This window comes from Podarcis pityusensis (genome assembly GCF_964106645.2).
Source record: "Podarcis pityusensis genome assembly, chromosome: 12".
Lineage (NCBI taxonomy): Eukaryota > Metazoa > Chordata > Lepidosauria > Squamata > Lacertidae > Podarcis > Podarcis pityusensis.
The window spans coordinates 47,597,452-47,620,609 of record NC_138037.1 but is presented as its reverse complement, the minus strand read 5'-3'; the positions used below and the strand labels follow the sequence as shown (position 1 = coordinate 47,620,609).

Here is a 23,158-nt window from a genome sequence, read left to right as displayed (position 1 = left end):
GGGATCCTCGTGCGGCGGCCTGCTTTTCTTGCCACCCTCCACCAGGACCACTGACCAGGACCTCCAGCACTTGTGCAAGTTGACTGGTGGCCACCCCACCATACTATTTCCTCCACACAATGCCCTTGCGCAGAAGTTGCTCACATGGAGCCCTCCAAGTGTTGTTGAACTTACAATGCCTATCATTCCTGACGGGTGGCTATGTTGGGTAAGGCTGATGGGCGTTGTAGTCCAACAATATCTGGAGAGCACCACACTGGCTATTCCTGCCATCTAGTTCAATGTGGGAACTGCTGCAGTATGAGGTAATCTCCCCCTGGCAAAATTTAGGGGGGCAGCCATATGAAAGGAGCCCTACTGATTTTGGCAGGCTCTACTTCACTGGAGGTTTTTAAGCAGAGGTTGGATGGCTACCTGTTACGGATGCTTTAGTTGAGATTCCTGCAATGCAGGGGGTTGGACTAGATGATCCTTGGAGCCCCTTCCCACGCTACAGTTCTATGAGTCTATGATTACAGGGGGGGTTAAACTTGGGACTGGCCCTGCTCAATATAGGTGGTTCCAGACCTCCCTGAAAGAGATTATTTTGCCATGCAATCAAACGTAATTCAAAATTAAAGGAGCAGAAACCACCGGGAACTCCTCTGTTACCAATCATAGTGACTTTTCTTTCTTTCTAAGGTGTCACAATTTGAACACAAATTACAAATAGCCTCAGGGCAGTGTACTGAAGCTGATCAGAATAAAACTCAACAAAAATAAACCCTTTGCCTGTTAGGAGCCATTGGGAGCATCATCCATATTAAAGCTGAACTGCTGATTTGCCACCCGTGCTTTACCAATATCCTCACTGCCAGAGTGACCTTTTCAAGGTTTCTGTTATGCTATGTGATACTCTCCCAATATTACCAATGTATACAGAAGAGCTGCCCATCAAAACCAGTCAACTGGGGCTTTATCAAAGCATTATCTAGAGAGGGAGAGAAACAGGCTGAGCAACATTTATCAAATAGAGTAATACAACCTTTAAAGTAAGCCTCCAATGGGTGGTTGCTACATGAGTAGAATATAAATGCAGTTTCCTTTGCATGTCATTTGAGTTAGGAGAATTTGCCAGGAAATTCCCTCTATTCAAATTTATTTCAGGTCCAATAAACAGATGCCAGTGCAACACACACCAGCTATTCACAACATCATTATGAAGGTATGAGATACTTTATACTGAGTTGAAGAAATAATCTATTGAACTCACAGAATCACAGAACTGTAGAGTTGGAAGGGACCATAAGGATCATTTAGTCCAACCCCCTGCAATGCAGGAAATCTTTCACCCAAAGTGGGGCTCAAATCCACAACCCTGAGGTTAAGAATCTCATGCTCAGCTCAGTTTTGTCAGTTCTGACTGGCAGAAAATTTCAAACCCACTTCCCAGGGTCTCAGGGAAATGAGGTACTAGGGACTGAATCTGAAGCCTCAAGTCCATCACAAAGGTGTGTCCTATGGCTTACAGTCTGGGCTTTGTCTGAGAGAGCTAAATCATAAACCCAGATTTGGGAGACATGTTAAGCCAAACCACTAAGCCAGCGTGGTTTAGTGGTTAAGAGCGGTAGACTTGTAATCTGGTGAACCGGGTTCACGTCTCTGCTCCTCCACATGCAGCTGCTGGGTGACCTTGGGCTAGTCACACTTCTCTGAAGTCTCTCAGCCCCACTCACCTCACAGAGTGTTTGTTGTGGGGGAGGAAGGGAAAGGAGATTGTTAGCCGCTTTGAGACTCCTTCAGATAGTGATAAAGCAGGATATCAAATCCAAACTCTTCTTCTTCTTCTTCTTCTTCTTGGCTTTGCTTAGTGCAAAGCAGCCACTATCTCCTCTTTAGAAGCCTACACTTTTGCTCATTTGTATTTTGGTTAGCACTATGTGCAAATGAGGACAATGTGTTCTACTACAAATGTACACAGAGGGCCAAACCAGGACATTGTGTGTGCCTGAGGCAGAATAAGAAATGGTGCCTCTCTTCCAAAGTCAAAAATATATAGCATCCAACAATGGCCAAGTTATTTGGCACCTAAGACAGAAAACTCCACAAGTGCCTTGCCCTGAGAAACACAGTTTTGACTGAGACTAGAACTTTATGTCCTCTTCTTGGAGACACTTAGCTCTTGGTATAGACAAATTTATCCTGGACTTCCAATTTGACATGGAACTTGTGTCTTCTTTCAACAATGTAAACTGATGGCATTTACTAAGTTAGGGGTGTGTGTGTGTGTGTGTGTGTGTGTGTGTGTAATGAGGGAGACAGCTTCACCTTACCACTAAGGGTGTTCCATAATGAGGAATCCACCACTGAGAACGTCCTGTTGTGTGTTAGCATGAACGTAGCAGCAATATTTGTCCGTGTAAGTATTATTACTATTACTTTGTGATGTTCTGTGTGAGTTTGCGGTTGAGGATGAGAGACAAAGACTTGGAAATTATTTACCCATGTATGCCAGGCACAAGATTAATGGTATTGTTTGAAATGTTGTGTGTGTGTGTATGAGTGTGTGTGTGTGTGTCCAATTGACCAAATACTCACAGGCACACATGTGCGCGCGCACACACAATCTACTTAAATGTTCTTCAATAATTGCTGGCACAGTTCAATAATAATTATGGATAATTTCAGTGAATATACTTTGCTATTTGGGGGGGGATACATTTTGGCTAAAGCAACCTCAATCAGTTTATGGTTAATTCTTCATATTTTCATTTCCCGCCCCTCCCATCATTTGAACTATCCTGCCATGTTACTATGGTAACAACTATTGCCAAGATTTCCCGTAAATGAAAGGGAGGGAAGTGAGAGGGAGGAGAGGCAAAGTAGCCATAAAACTGACGCAGTTCATATGAATACTTGCCCTCGAGGAAGTATTATCTATAAGGCCTGACACACAAACTGCTTCATAAAAGAAAGGCGGATTCATGGCAGGCATGCTAAAATATCTGTATGCTAGACTCTGAACAATTGGATTAAATATTTGATTACAAAAATATTTGAGGGCATTTCACAATGAATAAGTTGTGACAGATGTAATCATTTTTCCTGCTTTATTTGTATCATATGATTTAATTCCTCCATTAAAAACAAAACAAAACCTCCATATAAAAATCTAGATGAAAGCCTTCTAGTCTGCTCTGTGGAGGGAATGGTTTTGCCTGATTAGGTATGCAACCATGTGAGCTTCCACCTGCCATTTGAAATGGTACAGCCCACACGTAGACTGGCCACCTTGGTGAGGACTGAGCTATAGAGCCAAGGGGGAAGAAGCAATCATATGAACTGTAACTTAGACAGAACAGCTTGTAAGGCTAGGTTTTCCAATCTTACAGTTATGGAAAGACGCCCCAAGCTGTCTGATAGAATTAAGAAATTGATTATTGAGAAACTGATTGCAATCAAGTTTAACAGAAATATCGAAGTAATTGCTTGAAAAACATTCTCATTATATGATTGGCTGGCCAACTATTTTAGCAAAAAAAACAACAACTTGTTTGTGATGGAAGCCATAATGGAAATGGATCTTTGAAAACATGGGCTTGACCTTTATGAACAAAAGGTAAAAAAAATAAAATCTCCTTGTTTTCCCAGATGGAAGGAAAAAGCTAACATCTGTAGCTTCTAGCACAAAGAGCTGAGCTGTTTTCTACCCATTAATTGCTGCAATTGGTTTGAAGTGCAAGAGGGGACAAGGAAGGAGGAAGGAGATTATATGTAGCCCATCTGCAGCCAACATCTGCCAAGGGGGAATAAGACTGTAGTAAAAAGAGTTTTGGATTGATACAGCTAAATACAGAGAGGTGGGGCTGCTTGATTCAAGGCGGCTAATTAAATGTGACTATTTTAAGCAGCAGCTCTCAGTATATTTACCTGAAGTCTGTTCCCGTGGAATCAGTGAAGTCCAATCGAGAATCTTTCCTTCTTGTACACAGGTAATAAAACTGAAATAAACTACTCCATTAACTGCCAGTTGCACCCATGACACTCTCTCTGTGTGCATGGACTGCATCACCAAGCTGAGGCTGACTGCTGAGCAGGAGGGGCATGGATATAGACTTGCCATGCCACAGCCACCAGTGGCCTCCACCTCATGCATGTCTTTGGGGCTGCAGGGCTGGGGACGTAGACCTAATTTTTGCTCCTGGTATGAATAGGCTGCACAGAAGGCCAAGAGGAGGAACGGGGTCACTGTAGACAAGAGTTGGTTTGATGTGTGATGGCTTGCCATACTAGGATACGCCTTAGGAGGTGTCTGTGGTTTTACACACAGAATCACAGAACTGTAAAGCTGGAAGGGAACATGAGGGTCATCAAGTCCAACCACCTTCAATGCAGGAATCTTTTGCTCAACGTGAGGCTCAAACCCATGACCCTGAGGTTAAGTGTTTCATGCTCTGCCGACTGAGCTATCCCAGATGAAGACATGCGCACACCCTCTTGGGAAGTGTATCCCATTCATTACTGTTGATAAGTGGGTCAGATAATTGCCACAGCCGAGCCCTGCTGTCTGTGCATACCCAGGACCCTTACTGTGTCCATATGCAAGGAGCCACTGTGTCAGTGAGTTCATGCTATTATTTCCATGAAATTGCACCCAAGATTCTCAAGTAATGCATTTAGACTAGGAATGGGTGAATCTGGCAATTCTGGTTTTTCTCTGTTTCTAATTTTTCCAATCTTAAATTCCGTTCTCCACATTTCCAGGTCAGTTCTTTGGGTGCAGTTGTTTTTTTTAATCCCATAAAAATTCACCAGCGTGTTAGTGTGCGTTTCTCCTAATGTACTCACATTTTTATATGTAACTTTGCTTAATATACACACACACATATATATATATATATTGCAAAGGCACATTCCCTAATGTAATGTATGTTATTTTCACAAATATATGCACTTTTAAAGCCCATTATACCTCAGTATATGCATTTCTGTACACATCACTTGGCTGGAATTTCTGACCCGTCCCCAATGTAGACAAAGCTCTTCCAAGGAATAGCCCAATTTACTGGAAGCTGGTGGGCTCCCGAAACCAAAAAAGAAAGAAGAGACTCTCACCCATTTTTCTTTCCTTCAAAATAGCCTTTTGATGAAACATTTGCATCAAGCAGCATGGACACCTCTTTACATCATTCCTTTCAAGGGAAGGATAATTCTGAGAGTTTCCCATCCTGTGTTGCTGAGTACGCTCATTGGTGGAAAGCTGATTGACTGCTGTTATGAAACTTCACCAGCTTTAAAGTCTTTTTTTAAGACTCTTCTCTGTCACCTCTGATTTATTAAAGTTTCATTACAGGAGGAAAAGAATCCTATTGATTTACAGCAGTTTTTAGAGTTATGATTGGAGTGTTCAAATTCACGAACAAGAGAAATGTTCAAGCTGTGCAAAAATATATTGCTTTCCAGAGAAATATTAATAATACATCTGTTGCTGCTGAGATCTTTTATACTTTCGAGAGTGGGGATATAGTTGTAATATGTTTACAAGGATAGCTGATAAAAATCACCTGCGGTGTTTTGGTTTTTTTAATCATGCTGTAACTTTTAATGTCTAAAGTTCTTCGAGAAGTCCAAAAGCTCTGATAATCATTCAGTTATTTCAGCATATTATCTATGCACCACTCCTCCCCACAGTGGCACAAGAGGTCTACAACCATGTTTCATATTGTATTTAGAGAGCTGATATTCCGCTTTCCAAGAGATTTACAAATGGAGATTAAAATGAAAATATTGCAACACAAAATCACAAAAAAGACAAATGAAAGAAAACAGCATAAAACAAAGCATAAAGCAGGATAAATCCACGAGAAAAATTAAAAGCACCAAGGGGAAAAAAGTAACATCCAAATATTATAAGATGAAAAAGGCAGCAGGGTGAAGTGGGTGTTAATCTATTCCAAACATAAAATTATACTATACTGCTACTTGTATCAAATGGCTTTCTTAAGAAAGGATAACTGACATTCAAAGGTATCTAAATTTGAGAGGAATTTGGTGAAGGTCGTACTACATAAAATACTATGGGAAGAGAGGAATTTTCAAGGAAGCAAACGAAACAAAATTCCTTGATTCTGAACTGCTGAGAAATTGGAAACAATCAGCCCAAATGGCTCACCATCAATATGAAATGATATAGAGAAAAGTTGGGAGGTTTGAGATTTGGAGGTAATACGTTGTTTAGATATATGGACTTAACAAACCATGGACTGCTGATGGAGAATTAAAACATTAACGGATGTTTACATCAGGAAAATTCCCAATGGTATGAATATTTTAAAGTAAAATCTTCAGCAAATAATTATCTGAGAATCCATCAGCAGCTAAGAGACCAATGGATTTTGACAAAATACTGATGAATGATAAAGATCACTTGTCAAGGCTATACACCCTGTAAATATGATACTGAACCTACTGACAATTCAGAATCTCTCTGAATTCCCGTCTGCAAAATCTTATAATTTCTCTCTGGAACATAAGTTTCTTGGTTTCAAATAACCTTTGCTCAACCAGTTTGCAGATTTGAGGGTCTCTGTCCCCTCTTTCTTTGACTTTTTATTAATTCTTTTGCAAACCATGTTCTAAGGAGCGAAAGGGTCTCATCTCCATTCTTACTAAGATCCTGTTGGATCTTAAATTTGAAACTGGTTGCTCTGCACTTAAAGCCTGGGAGACGGATTGCAATATTACAACCACTGAAACTTAGTGGTAACATCTATGGTCTTGTTCCCATTCGAAAGCGACATAAAGGTATGCTGAAACTGATTTATCACTGGCACTTAACACCAGTAAAGCTCAGCTATATTCACAACTCACTATCCCTATTTTGCTGGAGGGGGTGAGGATCTCAGGGGTCATATTTGCCTGTGGTGGGCATGTGAAAGAGTAGAGAGCTTTAGGGCTTATTTTTTTATATCATTGGATAGGTTATCAGCCAAACACTTATTCCTGACTTAGCTCTCCTCTCCATTGAAAAAAAACCCTGCATTTAGTAAAGAATTGTATAAGGAACAGATCTCATATATGTTAATGGCAGCAAGATTATTATATGGTAGGAAGTGGAGGGCACAAATGGTGCCAACAACAAATGGATGGATTGACAAATGCTGGGCTTTTGCTTTAGTGGCCAAAATGACCCATTTCATAAGGACAAAAGAAAAAAGAGACAAGGTAGTTCGGGGGGGGGGGAATAGAAGCCATTTATTGATCATTGCAAGCTAAAAATTGTTACTTCCACAACTAAGGGAAATTTTAGGTTATGCTGAATGGCCTATTTTGCTATTCTTCAACTTCCTCTTATTATTCAATATCTTAATAATGGTTCATGAATTCTTGATGCCTTCAGCAATGGGGAACTCTTGAGGTTTACCACTGTGCAACTGCACTCACTACATACATAACATTGCCCTCCGCCCTTGCCCAGACAGAAAACGAATCAGAACTTGGAAGAGTGAGGAGAGCCTTACAAATTGGCTAATAGAGGAATGAAAAGCCCCAGGATTCAAAAGGGAGACATAACTTTTCTATAAATCATCTGAGTTGCATGCAATTTATTGGAGACCGGCAGCTTCTAATATTCTATGAACTCTTTCTGAAAGTACAAATAAGGTGTGACATGAAGACTTTTGGGAGTGTGCGAATTTCCAACTTCTCTCAAGCACTTCTGCAATGATTCATAGCTCCAAAGGACTCCCGGTATCATGCTGTTTAGTTCTATATTCTTCCAGGCTGAGAAATGCAGTTGAACACTTGTTAGCAGCATGGGAGACCTCCAGGCTGAAAGTGGCAGTGAGATTCAAGTCTATTGAGCTATCTATTAAGAACTGTCACAGCAGATTGCTACAAAGTTTTGCCTGTAATTGAAGTGCATGCTTAAGGCCAGATGTGTTCAGAACTGTATGGAGAAACTTCCAGCTAGGTACCATGGAAAAGTTAGAACTCTAGAGGAATAGCAAATTGTGCACATCAATGCAACCTGTGCAGATTTACTTATTCCGTGTGGATTGACTGAATCACCATACTAATTGAGGTTTTTGGTGGGAAGGAGTGGTGAATATGAGCTGAAGGGGGTGAAGAAATGCAGGATGGCTACATTTTGCAGTGACAACATATATGAGTACTGTAGGACGACAGAAGCTTGCCACAATCTCTGATTAGTTATGCATTGAAATCTGCCTCCTATTATGCTTCCTGATAATGGAGAGACTTATAAGAGCACTTTCACTGCCATCAAGCCATTACACAGAAAGTAGCTCTCATTCCTCTGCGTACATCACATTTTGTCTATAGAAAAGAGGCACTTCCTATGAACCGTTTCTTATACCCAATAAAAGCTTGATGCTGGCTATTTGTGTGCTACTGGGCTCGATTAAAGGTGTTGGTAATAGTTTATAGGGGGACGCGCGTGGCGCTGTGGGTTAAACCACAGAGCCTAGGGCTTGCCGATCAGAAGGTCGGCGGTTCGAATCTCCACAACAGGATGAGCTCCAGTTGCTCGGTCCCTGCTCCTGCCAACCTAGCAGTTCGAAAGCACGTCAAAGTGCAAGTAGATCAATAGGTACCACTCTGGCAGGAAGGTAAACGGTGTTTCCGTACGCTGCTCTGGTTTTCCAGAAGCGGCTTAGTCATGCTGGCCACATGACCCAGAAGCTGTACGCGGGCTCCCTCGGCCAATAAAGCGAGATGAGCGTCGCAACCCCAGAGTAGGCCATGACTGGACCTAAAGGGGTCTCTTTACCTTTACCTTTAATAGTTTATAAACCCCAAATGAGTCAGGGTCCAAATATCTGAAGGAGCACATACTCCAGTGCCAGCCAATTCAATTCTTAAGATTGGCGGGTAAGTGGGTGGGCTTTGCTTGTGGTCACTGGCAGGATTCATGGAGTTGGGAAGTTCAGAAAGGTCCATGTGGTGGGGCCTCAGCTTTGGAATTATTCCCCCCCCCCGAGGTGTGTCTGTTTTTCACATTGCTGCTTTTTAGATGTCAACCGAATATATTTTTATTTACCCAGGGTTTTACAGTTTGATACTATGATAAGGAGGGGTTCAATCCACAGCAGCAATGCATGACTTGATGTTTTAGTGATTTATTATTTAATTTTTTAGCTTGGATGTGCATTTATAGATATTTGATATATTTTGCTTTGGTGCTTGTTGTATATCATCCATTGCTCCTTTAGAGAAAGGGCAGTTCACAAACACCCTAAATAAATACTCTAAATAAAAGCCACGTGCCACAGATGTCAGTGACTAATGGCATATTTACAGTGATGCTTAAATCCATTTCCCCCCATTTCCTACATACATTATTCAGTAATCACATTGGCTGGAATATACATTCATTTTTAAAATAGCTCTCCTTCACTTCTGATTCTGAGCTGACAGCATTCACACATGCAGTGGGAGAGAGGCTGAAAGACACTTTTAGTGCCATGTATGAAAATAGGCTACTGCATATGTAAATCTTCTATTAGATGATGAACTTGTACTAATATGTCTGGCATAAGATGAACTCATTGTACTGCTTTGGTTCCCAGCATAAGGAATCTGCATTGGCAAATTGCAAGTGTATGGAGGATATGCATTAAAAAAAGCTACCCTTTCTCATTAATCTTGAAAGAGCTTTCATTTGGCTCTTTTTATAAACGTGTCAGAACGAGCATAAAAGTGAAGATGCCTTCTGTCAAGATACTATCATGCTGAGAACTGTGGGCAAATGCAGGGATTTGCCTGTCTGCTCACAAGACCAGCCAATGCCATCATGTAGGAGTCAATCAGCTTTTAATGCTAAACTTAATGACACAGTTTTAAAACATGGTATACAAATCTATACTCTCAGCCCCTTTTTAATAGCCTATGCCTGTGCATTTTTGGCTAGGTTGCAAAACTTCCCAAATGTATCTGTGGTTTTAGAGTGACATTGAATGCAATTCACCACCGTTAATTCTATTTCAGCAAAGGGGTTTGGCACTGCTTGCTGCACCGTAAGTCAGGTTTGATGGTTAGGGGTACAATACAGAGTTAGGAAAGTCTCTGCTGTGCAGAGCAAAACAAATACAAATTGTAAAGGCCTGCCTATATGTATTTATGCAACCTTTCGCCTGCTCATTTTGCACACACATGGATATGATACCCTTAATGTTACACCCCATTCTGGATGAATATGATACAATAACGCCAGTTTAAAGTTGGAATCAGCACAACATCTTTGCCCTGTCTGCATCTGCTTTAGAAGTGTTTTTAAAATGTTTTTGATGTATTGTCACTTCTTTTCTTTTTTTTGCCACCCTGGGCAGCTTTGAGATATAAATTTAATAACCAAACCAACCAACAGCACATGTGGTACAGAGAAAGGCATCAGCCAGACTGAAGTTGTGTCAATATCGTGGAATTAGTGTGCATGTGGGTCACACAGATCCATTCCTTTCTGTGTCTGCATTTGTATACGTTTGTCTATACAAAAGCACTTTACATTTCTTTTGTCTCTGATACTTATACACTGACATTTCCCACTGGGTAGTGTTTGCTGGGAAGTTACCACATGGTTGTGTGTTGCCCCTTTCTTCTCAATCACTAGTTTCACACTCTCAGTTACCCTCCATTAACTTTTCCCTTACGGGGCATGCACACAAGTATTTCCTTGTTGACAGTCTGGGGGTGCGATGCAGGGTTGGGGAAATAGCTGCTGAGCAAAACAAAAAAACAAACATGTGAGGAGACATGTGGAAGCTACGCTATGACCAGCATAGATCTCTCATGTTCCTCAATTTGGAAACAATGACCAGATAATATCCACACATTTGAACAAACAGAGTTCAACCGTGTATTTATGGCAGTAAAATTAATGGGGGAGGGGACCTTTTGCCAAGAAAGGGAAGAAATGGTACTCAAAATGGAAACATTTATGGGAAATGCAACATGCTTGATTCATATATATGAATTGTCTCCTTCTCCAGAGGCAAAGAAATTTGAGACAATATCCTTCAGAATCATCACAAGTGCTGTCTTCTTTGTCCATGCAGAAGGTGATACACCAAAATGCACTGGGCATTTTGCATTTCCTGTAAATGTTTCCACTTTGAACATTCTTTCAAGGCCTTGTCTCCTTCTAGGGTCTTTCAGCCCTCATGGTGCTGCCACCTCCTTTTTCTTCTCAGAAAATCTGTTATAAACACTGCAGTGCGTTAAATGGGGATGAATGAATATTCCAATTACAGTTTCATTCAGTTTCTCCTTTCTCCCAACCTAAATTCAGTTCTCCACACTTTTTTCAGCTATTTGCATTCTAAAAAAGTCCTCATGAAAATTCATCAGCATTTTATTAATAATTTCTCCAAACATACACATTTTTGTACGCAGTTTTACGCATTTCTGCAAGCAATTTATGCAAATATCATGCATTTTGGCATGCTGTTTTAAAAAATGTATGGCGAGGGTTGCACTCTATCCCCTAATATATGCCAACACATTGTTTGGCTGAAGAACTGCATCACAAATTTGGGGAAAGCATAAATTTAGAAAGATAACTGTGACTGGTTCACATGTGCGCTCAAAATGTGTGGATAAAGTAGCTTCTCATTAAAATTCAAACAAAATAAAATTTATCCCCATCCCTAGTTACAAAGAACAAGCTTTGAAGTCAGTCATACGTGCAATTATCCAAACTCCAAATATTATGCTCATTGGCTTTGAGGAATAGAAAACTGTTATGCATTACACATGCCTGCTTGAAATTCAAAGAAGTGGTGTCTTAAGAAGTGTATACTTTTGACAAGAGGAGGCATGCCCAGTTTCACTGAAGTCTAACGGTTAGATTCTGCCATCAATTATGTATGCGCAAATCGCACTGACTTCAGCAAGGCTTATGCATGTGTCACTAAGCGCAGGAATGCAGCCTTCTGCATTACTTAAAAACACTATTTGACATGATCAAAGAAATCTGAAAACACAACTGGATTTCTGCTATGGAACTGGTTCATGCACAGAGGAATATGAAAGCAATGCTGATTGGGAGAAAAACATCAACAACCAACTTTTCCAGATAGGAAGAGGAACATCCTGCTGTTTTCTATGAGCGGACTGTCACCAAGTCATATAACTCATTCTTTATTGTTTCCTTCTAAGCTAGCTAAATCCAAAGGAGCTTCGGATGTGGAATACAGCACTCCCAGAGGCAGATTCAAATTTAAAGTAAAGCAGACAGAATAAATAGTGAAGATGTCACCACTCATGATATTTTTTGCCTAGCGTTATATTTTCCTCTCAAACAGAAAGTGACATCCTTTGCTTTTTGAATATCAAAAACTCCAAAAATATATCAAACAGCAGCCTAAATGTGTTGCCGAATGGTCTACATTTATTACTGCTCTGATTGTGTATTCTAAATATAGAAAAACTAAGGAGCTTTCAGCTTGGCCTACAAGAAAAACTAAATTCAGTGAGCAGCTCATATTATAGAAATACATTATCCATGTAACGGCTAATAATAATTGCTCCCTCCCTAGTGGCTTTTCTCTACAGAAGAAAATATATTGTTGCGCACCATCCCAATCTTTGAGTGATGCAAGATTCCAGGGGGTCCAGGTGCTTACCCAGGGTTTGGGTTTCTTTGAGAATGAGGCACAGCGGAGACTGTGGTGTCTTTATGATATATGGTTTATTTACACATACAGTTTAAGAACAGCCCTGTTTAGGAACTCCACAAAACTGGAAGTAGTGTCCTGGCTTGTGAACTTTACCTTGGTCTAAGAACGGAAGCCGAACAGTGGAAGGGCACCGGCAGAGGGAGACCACATTAGGAAAAGCATGCCTCGGTTTAAGAACGGGCTTCCAGAACAGATTAAGTTTGTAAACCAAGGTACCACTGTATATACAACCTGAGCCTATGATGGAGAGGTTAACAGCATTAACACCCCAAAGGGTATTGTTTCTCCCATAGCCACAGCCTTGGATTCAAACAGATATAAAATATTGTTCTGTCTCTCTGTTTTCTCCCAGATTACTGCTTTACATCTAGGTCCCATGGCTGCAAAACTGTACTCCAAACGCTGGCTTTGTCTGTTGAGGCTCTTGCACTGAGCCCCTTAATCCCCCATCACATCACCAGGAACCTAGTTTGACTATTTCCAGGAATAAGAAGACTTGATTAGCTTTTACAACTTGCTCCAGGGATTAGAAGGGTCTGGCATATAGCTTAACACCCCAAACTCATAACAATAAAGACCCACAGGGCGGGGGGGGGGGGGAGCAATTTCACAGAGGTAATGCTTAATTGTTAAACTTCAAGAGGAGAAAGGTTTAAGCAGCCCCTTCACCTGTATGCAATCATGGCCTCCTTAGCTATATGTTGTTTTGTTTTTTAAAGTCAGTGAAACACTGGATTGGAGTGAGACATTGAACTGGATTGGTTATTAGTATGAAGGGGGAATCACATGATTACTGGTGCCATTGCTGGTGTTGGACATGCTGTGTGGGACTGCCTTCAGTCATTCACATATTACTATAGTCATCCTCAGTGAAGACGCCTGCATGCAATCAATGTGGACATCTAAGTGAGGCCATTCCTCCCTTCAGTAACTGTGTGATGCCTCCTTAATGCAACTAACATATAGATTCAGAGATGAGAGAATGATTTCACTGTTTTAAGAATATTTTAACTGTAACTGTTTTAGATGCTTTCAACTATAACTGTTTTGTGAATGTTTTCACTGTTTTTATATTTTTAAATTTGATTTTAGATTTGATGAAGGTGTGTTTGCCATCTTGGGGTCCTTTAGTAGGAAAGGCAGGATATAAGTTCAATAAATAATACTAATGAAAGTGCATAACTTAGTTGAACTTAATTCTCATTTAAATTAATGGAATGTAAGTCATGACTAGCTTTTCCCATTGATTTCAATAGGAACTAAGTCAGCTATCCTAGCTGCAATCCTATATACTTTTTTCTGAAAACAAGTCTAGCAGAAACTTAGTGGGGCTTACTTCTGAGTAGATCCAACCCACTATGCGAAGCTTTGCCCACAAACACCTCACACTGCACAACTGTTTAGTCCTGCTTAACTCCAAAGAACCTGGATGGGAGCTTAATTTCACAGTCACTTAAAGTCCCCTCCCCCCAAAATATTCACTATTATACATTCAGTTTCAGCCACCCATGGAGAAAGAAAGCACAACAAACATCTATACTGAATTATTATGGTTCAAGCTGCAGGGCTTAATCACCATATTAGGGGTGTGTTGTTTTTTAAACTCTCCTTACAAAGCCAGCCGCTTAATGAAAGTAGAAATGTAGCATAATATGTGTCTGGTGGCAAATGAAGGAAAGCTGTAGACACATGTTCACTTTAATTGACGCTTATCAACAAAAGCCCTTGTAGTGGTTTCAAGATGTTAATCAATGTACCTATTTTGAAATCTTGGTTTCCTTCTCCCCATTCTTCCCATTCTAGAGTGGGAAGTGACAGAGACAAGATGTTTGCGTTACTGTGTTCCGTGAAGTGGGACTATTGTCCTTTGTTCTTTCTCTTTGCTGTCTGATGCTAGAGAGAGAGGGAGTCATGTTGCAGTGCTCTGTGTGTGTTTATATGCAAATAAAGTAGATTAGCCAAAATGCTGAGTTGCTGAGGTCTGTTATGCAAGCTGCGAAGACTCTGCGGATCCCTAAGTGTGCCAGATCCCTAAGTGTGTTGGCATCAGTCACTGTGATGTTCGGGCTGAAGAAAGCTTTTGAAGCTCCTGAACGAACGACTAGGAGGGAGAGAACATGCCAGTCGGGCATGTGTCTCTGCCAGGGTCCTACTCGAGTATAGGACGAGCTCCTGACAACTAGATGCAGGGAAACCCTACCATTAGGCAAAATGAGGCATCTGCCTCATGTGGCCGGTGCTGGGGGGCAACAGCTGCAACTCCTAGCTGTTCTTCCTGAATGCCCCTCTCCACCATTCCTCTCTGTTGTGACATTGCCTTTTATGTAGTGAAAGATGCTCTCCTTTCAGTAACGTTGAATTAAAATTTGGTTGCCAGTTCAGCTGGCTACTGTACATGGAATGGTAGAGGGACATGTGTCTCCTTCCCTTCCCCTGATCGAGAGCAGAGGGGTCAATTGTAGGGTGTGCCTTTGCAAGCAGATTCTCTGCAGGGAAGCCACTTGCAAAGGAGCAACCTGAAAGTGTGATGGCTCCACAGCTGGTGCACACAGGCATCAATCCTGTGTGAGGTACCCGTTCAGGGATGGAGTGCCAGGAAGGAGGGAGTACCAGGTGGTTGTGGGCTTCTACCTTCTCCCAGGAAGACACAGTCAAGTTGGTCTGAGCCTCTACATGGGGTTTTCCCAAACACTGCCTGCTTTTCCTTCCTGCCTGATGCCCCACCCCCAGAGCCTTGGGTCCTTATGGGCCATGCATCCTGACCAACAGCAATCCATGGATGTCTCTACCCAACTTGGCCAATGCCAAAATCCCTGTGAATAGGTCCAATTTTAAGCTAGGAGCATGGACCTGGAGCGAATCTGGTGCACAGCCATATTGGATGGGGTTATAGGAAGACTGTATAGATGTCCCGTTGTGGCCCATTGTAATGCTCTCATGAACCCATGTGTATTCCTGCAGATAAGTAGGAGGCGAGGTAGGTAGGTGGTAATTTTATGAGAATCTTTCATGGAAGAATGCTGTGACACCATCCTGAAACTTGCTCTCACTCAGCAGAAAGATCAAGCCTACATTTCTCACTGAAATTTCTCCTCCACTCTGATAGCAGCATTTTCACTGGGACTCTGGCATCGTTTAACATTACATGTTGATCCAATGGGCCTCGGCTTCCCTATAAATGTGGCCAAGATCACGGGCTAGGGTGATATCTTTATAGCTGTTATTTTATGTGAACTAGTAACCAGTTTTAGAAAACCCAGTAAACATTTTTACTACGAGAGAGAGAGAGAGAGAGAGAGAGAGAGAGAGAGAGAGAGACTATGTTTCACAAAGCAACATTAAGCCAGCTTCCTTGAGGATTAAAGTTCCAGAATAAAAACCTTCTAACCCTATTCATGTCTAATATGTTCTTACTCTTTATGAATGGTAACTGGATTGTGTGAAAAGCAATTGGAACAAGCCCATTAAAGTAGAAAGTCTGCCTAGCAGGCATAAACAAACTAGTTTATTGGAAATTAAACAGACATATAGATCATCCCTTTGCTGTAAGGGACAAAGAACACTTTTACAATAGCTCCAAACAAATATACTGCACAGATTCTTCTCCCCGCTCCCCAACTAGCTTTAGTGATAGAATGAAACAATTCTGCTCCATTGTACAGATAGTACAAAAACATTAGCTTGTTCATTCACTCAACCTGCGCTGAAATTCACATTTTTGAAAAAGTTGTATTTTAATAACAAGTTGCGCCACTTTCACTGTATATATGACAACACATCAGTACTTTTTTTTTTGTCACTGAAATCCCTGAGAGGATCTCTGTATTTTTTATCTCTTTTCTGTTCTTGAAAATCTTATACAATAAAAGCCCAAAGCAAATCTTGCAATCAGGGACATTGACAGAAAGGGCTGACACATCTTTTATATTCTGCTTCCAGTACTTTTTAGAAACCCAGAAGCTTGTTCTCAAAAGCCATGCAAAAATCAATGAATGTTTCAGTCTGTGACTTACATCTGCATAATACACATCATGTGCAATATGCATCATCACATGACAACAACCTGCTTCTACCTGGTTGACAGTTTTGCAGGCTCACCCACCAAAAAGCAAAGAAAACTGAAAGGGACTGCCAGAACTGAGTTGTTTATCTCTGCTTTTTGATCTCCTACCAGTGCAACCCCTGCCATGTCTACTCAGAGTGAGACCTACTGAATTCATTGGGGCTTTCTCCCAGGTAAATGGCACTACAATTGCAGCACTATATTGCTATCCCTGCCCTAACCTGCCAGCTGCATGCATGCACCAGCTGAAGTAGATTCTGGCTTATGAATGCAAAGACTAAGATTTGTAGCCTATGTATCTGAAGTACAGTTGGGAAAAGGCTGAAGCTCAGTGGCAGAGCATCTGCTTTGGAAGTAGACTGTCCCAGTTTCAATTCCTGGCACCTCCAGGAATGTCTCCTATTTGAAGTCAAGGAAGAAGCCTCTGCTAGTCAGGTAATACTGTGCAAGGTGAACCAATAAAGCAGCTTGCTATGCTCAGATGAAGTGAATTACATCAGTAATAATAATATACTAATCACTTATGTGCAGATGAAGTAAATTTTAGGTGCATTATAGAAAGTACTCACCAGTGCTTGAATTAGCATTAGCTTGGGATGTAATATTTTCATTAGCTCAAACTCTATTAAATTATCTTGTGGTGATGAATATAACAGTAAATAGAAAAACATCTTAATCTGTGCTACTTTCATAAATGGGTTGGGAATGACCCTCATAAACTAACTTGAAATCCTCTTTTCGGAAATGATTTTCAACCTCACTTGCAAACAGATGAGTACATCCTATGTATCAATTCAGACTGTGTGAATTATGAACATGTGAAAATAACTTTCTGCCATACCATAGCTCCATAAATACATAATCCCTAAATAGATTACTGCTGACTAGAAACATTCCATCACTATGTAAAAAATGAACACAAAAGAATTCCTAATAACCATAGCAGTTAAAACACCTAATAACTTTTAATGGAATTAGATAGCATGGCATGAAGCTTGCGGAAAGTAATTTGATGACATGAATCAAGGTTTGGATATAAAACATTTATCAACAGATAAAACCTACTAAACTAAACTAAAGGAACTGAGTACATATTGATCCCCTTTAATTTTACTTTATTTAGCAGCTCTAAAGATAAACAAACTCTTCATTTGCAAACATGCAAAGTACAGCTACTATGACAACAATAAAACTAGTAGATTATATTTGAGAGTTCAGGGTCAAAAACAAGTCCTGCATTGAACAAAGAGACATCTTAAAATTAGAAATGTCAAAGAAGTTAATATTATTAGAAATACGAATTTGGAGAACTGCTAAATAGGTGATATAATGAAATTCAGTTAGAGGGGATTCGAGGAAGTCAGTTATCAATGTAATGAAATTAGGATTTGGAAGTAATAATTCTGTTTTTCTTTGTTTTTGTGTATTGTAATGTTTTTCTTTTCTCTAGTATCTTTTTTATGTGATAAGTGTGAAAACCAAAAAAAATTTTTTTGAAAAAAAAAAAAAAAATTAGAAATGTGACCTGATGTACAGCTGCTACAAAAAGTAAGAAATACACATCTGGCTCTGTTCTCCCCCATCATAACATCTGGTAGAATTTACCTGCATCCTATTGTGTTTTCAGGCCCCATTCCCATCTTCCTTGGAGGAAAACTCATGGGAGGTGGAGACAACTTTTGGGGAAGTTGCTGTTCTCAGCTCTCAGACCCAAACTGGAGAATGTATTATCTACTGCCATCTTCCTCAGACTCAAGACAATGCTCTTAATAATGCCCCATCACTTCCATGCTGCAGGAACCAATGACTGCGCCACCATTCTGCTGAATCAACAGTTCTTTACAGCACAGAAGGAAATGCTCTAGTCAGAATCTTAGACACTCCTCTGTCCAGGAACTGGATGTGACTCCACCTTTCCTGATGGCACCTTGTTTGTAAGTGCCTGTGCCAAAGACCACTCACCACCTCAACCTCAACCCTTGCTGTGACTGGACACCTATGCCTGGCATTATACTGCCTCCCCTTTTTATCACTGAGAACGAGGGAGGGAGAAAACATCAGCACACAGTTACGTTCTAAACACTATGGAGGAGCTGGGAATTACGATTTGCAGCCGCAGTTTTCTTTATTTTATATATACCCCTTAATCATCAAAACCTCTAAGCAGTTATCAGAGGCATTCATGCATTTGGCAGCATCCAGGCATTTAGCAACATGGCTAGATTGTCCCTAGTAGTTCAGACAACTGCTATAAGAGAAATTGGCAGATATCCAACTCTAAGACACATGGGGGCATCCATTTGCTATCACCACTAGCTTGCCCTTAAAAGAACACAATTTAACAGCTTAACCCCGAGCCCAAGAAAGGCAAAGAAAGGGATAAGGTGGGTTGTGTGAGATGAACAATGGAAGGAAAAATACAATAAATTTTGATGAACATTAAGAGGGGGGAGAAGGGGGGTGGCAAGAGTAGTATTACTCATATCCAAAGTAAGTACACCTAAAATAGAGAATATCAAAGTATTCAGATGACTGTCTACTTACTAAGCAGTTGGCAATAGAGGACTTGTAAACTTCTCTTCATGGTATCATCTGCTCCAGGTTGTCCTGCAGTTTATTCATGATTCTGTCTAGGAGATGATGAAGAAGAACAGGATATGAATAAGTTTGTTTGTTTGTTGTTTGCTTTTGTGTTTGTTTGTTAAGGAGCTATCCTGGTCTATGTGGCCTCTTTGGCCTTCCAAGCAGCTAAAAAAACATAATCAGAAATTGTCGAAATAGGTTGCAGAGTCCCTGTGTCATACTTGGTTGACCAAGTTGCCAACTGTGAGTTTTTTTAAAAATAAGGTATGTGAATTAAAACGAAGCAGACAACCGAGTATTTCTGCTGCTGGGTCTCTTTATTATATAGATTGGGAGCCATTCATCAAGGGTGTTGATTGTGAGATGGGTGCTCCTCATGCATGCACATTTTTTGGCAATGCTGGTATAAAAATGCCAGCCCACATCTGCAAGACCACATATCCCCCACCCCTGCACGGTTGTCATAACCATCTGTCTGATGTTTCTTACAGATACAGATAGGTAGCCGTGTTGGTCTGCCATAGTCAAAATAAAAAAAAAATCCTTCCAGTAGCACCTTTAAGACCAACTAAGTTAGTTCTTGGTATGAGCTTTCGTGTGCAAGCACACTTCTTCAGATACACTGAAACAGAAGCTGCCAGATCCTTCTATATAGTGAGAAGGTTCTATATAGTGAGAACTGAAACAGAAGTTGCCAGATCCTTCTATATAGTGAGATCTGCCAATCTCCCATTCCCACCACCCTTCTGAGTAATACCCCTCCCCACCTTCTCACTATATAGAAGGATCTGGCAACTTCTGTTTCAGTGTATCTGAAGAAGTGTGCTTGCACACGAAAGCTCATACCAAGAACTAACTTAGTTGGTCTTAAAGGTGCTACTGGAAGGATTTTTTTTTATGTTTCTTACAGAGAATTAGTATCACTACTCCTCCCACCCACCCGGTAATTTTGGTAGTTGGCATGCACCCAACCAATTCATAATGATCTCTGAGCAGTTCCAGAAGGCACCCAAGAAATATATAACAAAGGTGACTGTTGTGTTTGGAACCTTATCACCAAAACACATGGATCCAAAGAAGCATTACATTAGTTTCATGAAGCAACGAGGGTTTTAGACTTATTTTTATTGGGGGGAAACCTGCTTCTGAAACCAAGGGAAATTTGAAAAAAACAGTTGGGAGGCAGCTAAATAAAGCTGGGTGGTGGTGTTTTTGTGTGTCAAACATTTCACTGGAATCCGTGTAAGCCTATGCAGGTCTCTGAATCCTAGCCGTTATCTTTTGTCATTGCAACCAGATCCAGAAAGCTTCCACCAGCATCTATCAAAGAGCTTTACTGCAGAGCCTGCCACTTCAGGCTGAAGAGCCAACTCTTCAAAAAAAAAAGTTAACAATCTTTAGGCACTTGATACCTTTTATTTCTCATAAGAACTTCTCTCCCTGTCTTCCAACTCAAGGCATTTGCAAGCTATTCCAATGCACTCCACTATAATTCCTTCGGAGCTTATTTAAGAGATGATCTTGAAGGTATCTGCACTACAAGCCAAACCAATAAACAGCACTCCGCCACTGATTAAATGCCAGGAGTTTATGAAAGCAGGAGGACCAAATTTGATTTGTAGATGGAAGTCTCCTAGGATTGCCACTTTTATTAGCTCCATTTGCCTGTGGAAGAGGCAAGACATTCACTTATGCTATCACTTTACAGCTATTTATACACATGGTGACAAAGAATACTCGCATTTGGATATCTCCCTTCTCTCTTCCTGCTCTCAATTTCATTTTAAAACTGGTTGTGAATGTGAAAATGGTTCAATATTTCCTTAAGGGAAGACATCATTTTCACTTAAATAAAATAATATTTACTTATGTTCCATTGATCTTGTGCATAAAGCGAGTTATCCTGAAGGTAAATAGTTTCAAAGAAGGGCTTTTAAATATTAAGAGAGCAACCCAAAGTTCCTGAGGAGGTCTGCTGAGGAGCAGTTAGACATTGTAGACCTTCCCCTCCATTGGCAGAAAGGGAAGTCCACAGACGGAAGTGGTCCATTTGAGTCCTTTTCGCAGAGGAGGAAACCTCTGCCTCGTTCCCACCACCTCATAGATGTATTTCAATATGTATTTCAATTTGAATTTTCATTCAGATATTTAAAAAAAAATGCAAATGAATGCAAAACCAGGACGTAACAGGCTTATGAACATGTGAAGCTGACACAGACTGATCAATCCATCAGATCCATCCTCACTCAGATCCTATGTGTACTGGGGTGCATATGCATAGTCCCTGTGCAGGAATTCCTATTCATGTGCAGAAAGAAGGGGCAGGGCTCACCCTCCCCTCCATATATATTTCTTCACAAGCAGCCCTGTTTAAGGAAGTTTTTAATGTTTGATGTTTTATTCTGTTTTTAATCTGTTGGGAGCCATCCAGAGTGGCTGGGGAAGCCCAGCTGGATGGGTAGGGTATAAACAATAAATTATTATCATCATCATGTCATCTAAGAGATTTATTCCACCACTGATGTGGTCTGTCCACATCAAGCTGGCTTTAAAAGCAGGGGTGGGAGGCATTTTTCAGCCTGAGGGCCACCATTTCCTTCTAGGGTACCTTCTGGGGGTGGCCTGTGGGGCAGACCAATGAATATAAAATTTACCTTTGTACACCAGACTAGATGGTTCACACACACACACATGCCTCTCTGCCCTCCATCGAAGCAGTTTAGAAGCATGAGCAAGGTCCAAGTTTTACCCAGGTAAAACACTCAACAAGGATACAAAGAAGACCCAGTGGAGTAGGCTTGCCATATTTCAAAAAGTAAAAATCCAGACATCCCCAAAATTGTTGATTTTTTTAAAGGGAAAAGTTAACCCTTATGTGTAATAACGCAGGTAGCTACCATAACTAGTGCACCCCTGGCTACTGCTGCCCTGCTTTCTGCAGCTCCCCATCAAACCTGCTCTCCCTTCCCACCGCTGCCTACAAGGAGCCTGCCTAGCCTCCTGCAACCATAGTGTCACCTCCAGCCAAGAGTGGGGGGTAGGGGGAGCCTATTCCGCTAGGGCTAGAGGCCACCCAACCTCCCTTGATCACAGAGTTCATGGAGAGTGAAAGCGTTCCTTTCGCTTCCAATTTCCGGAATAACACACACACGCTTCCACACAAGCCCATGTTGCCTCCCTTTTACCCGCAGGAGAATGCTCACACCTTGTAGCCAGGAGGGGAAGCTCGAAGATGTAAACAGCGAGTCTAGGCCCCTCGGAAAGGCATGCCAGGTGCTGGCACTGCGGCTGTGGCAAGAGCCCACCACGCTCAGGACACTGCGCCTTGGAGAAGCGGTTTCTAGATGGGGTGGCTGTGCACAGCCAAGCAAGGGAGGCAGCAGCCAATGCCAACAGCAGTAGCGCCATGGGTGGCTGGAGCTCTCGCCATGCGCCCCGCAAAAAAAAAAAAAAAAACCCTGGAGAAAAACCCTGGGGGGGACGGACAACCCTGGACACTATTTTAGGCATCCGATTTCCATACATGTCTGGAATTTTCCAGACGTATGGCAAGCCTACAGTGGAAGGCTGTGGCCAGGGAAGAAGGGGTGTGGCTTGAGGACAGTCCTGGGGGCCAGAAAGTTGAGGTTCCCCATCCTTGCTTTAAATGTGCAAAAAGGAGGATTGTATTAATATACTGTGAATAAACATTCTAAAGCCTTAGACATGAATTTACTATCTAAGTAGCTTCACTCTGAGGAGAGACAGGGTACTGTATAGTTACAGCAGGCTTATTTCCCCCCGTTTATTCCTGCCACATATGCCTTGTGGTGACCATCAAAATACAGCCAGCTAT

General features: G+C 41.2%; 1 protein-coding gene across 3 annotated transcripts in view; it reads right to left on the bottom strand.

Moving 5' to 3' along the window:
* The window catches only part of TMEM108 (transmembrane protein 108), a 190,968-nt gene that overhangs the window by 87,897 nt on the left and 79,913 nt on the right, over positions 1 to 23,158 (bottom strand). For 2 of the 3 annotated variants that reach the window (XM_080975925.1, XM_080975929.1), the window contains exon 3: positions 19,285 to 19,370. In XM_080975925.1, coding sequence (XP_080832051.1) covers positions 19,285 to 19,324 — 40 coding nt within the window. In that variant the 5' untranslated portion in view covers positions 19,325 to 19,370. The remainder of the gene's footprint in view (positions 1 to 19,284; positions 19,371 to 23,158) is intronic. The other variant, XM_080975926.1, reaches the window with a different exon arrangement.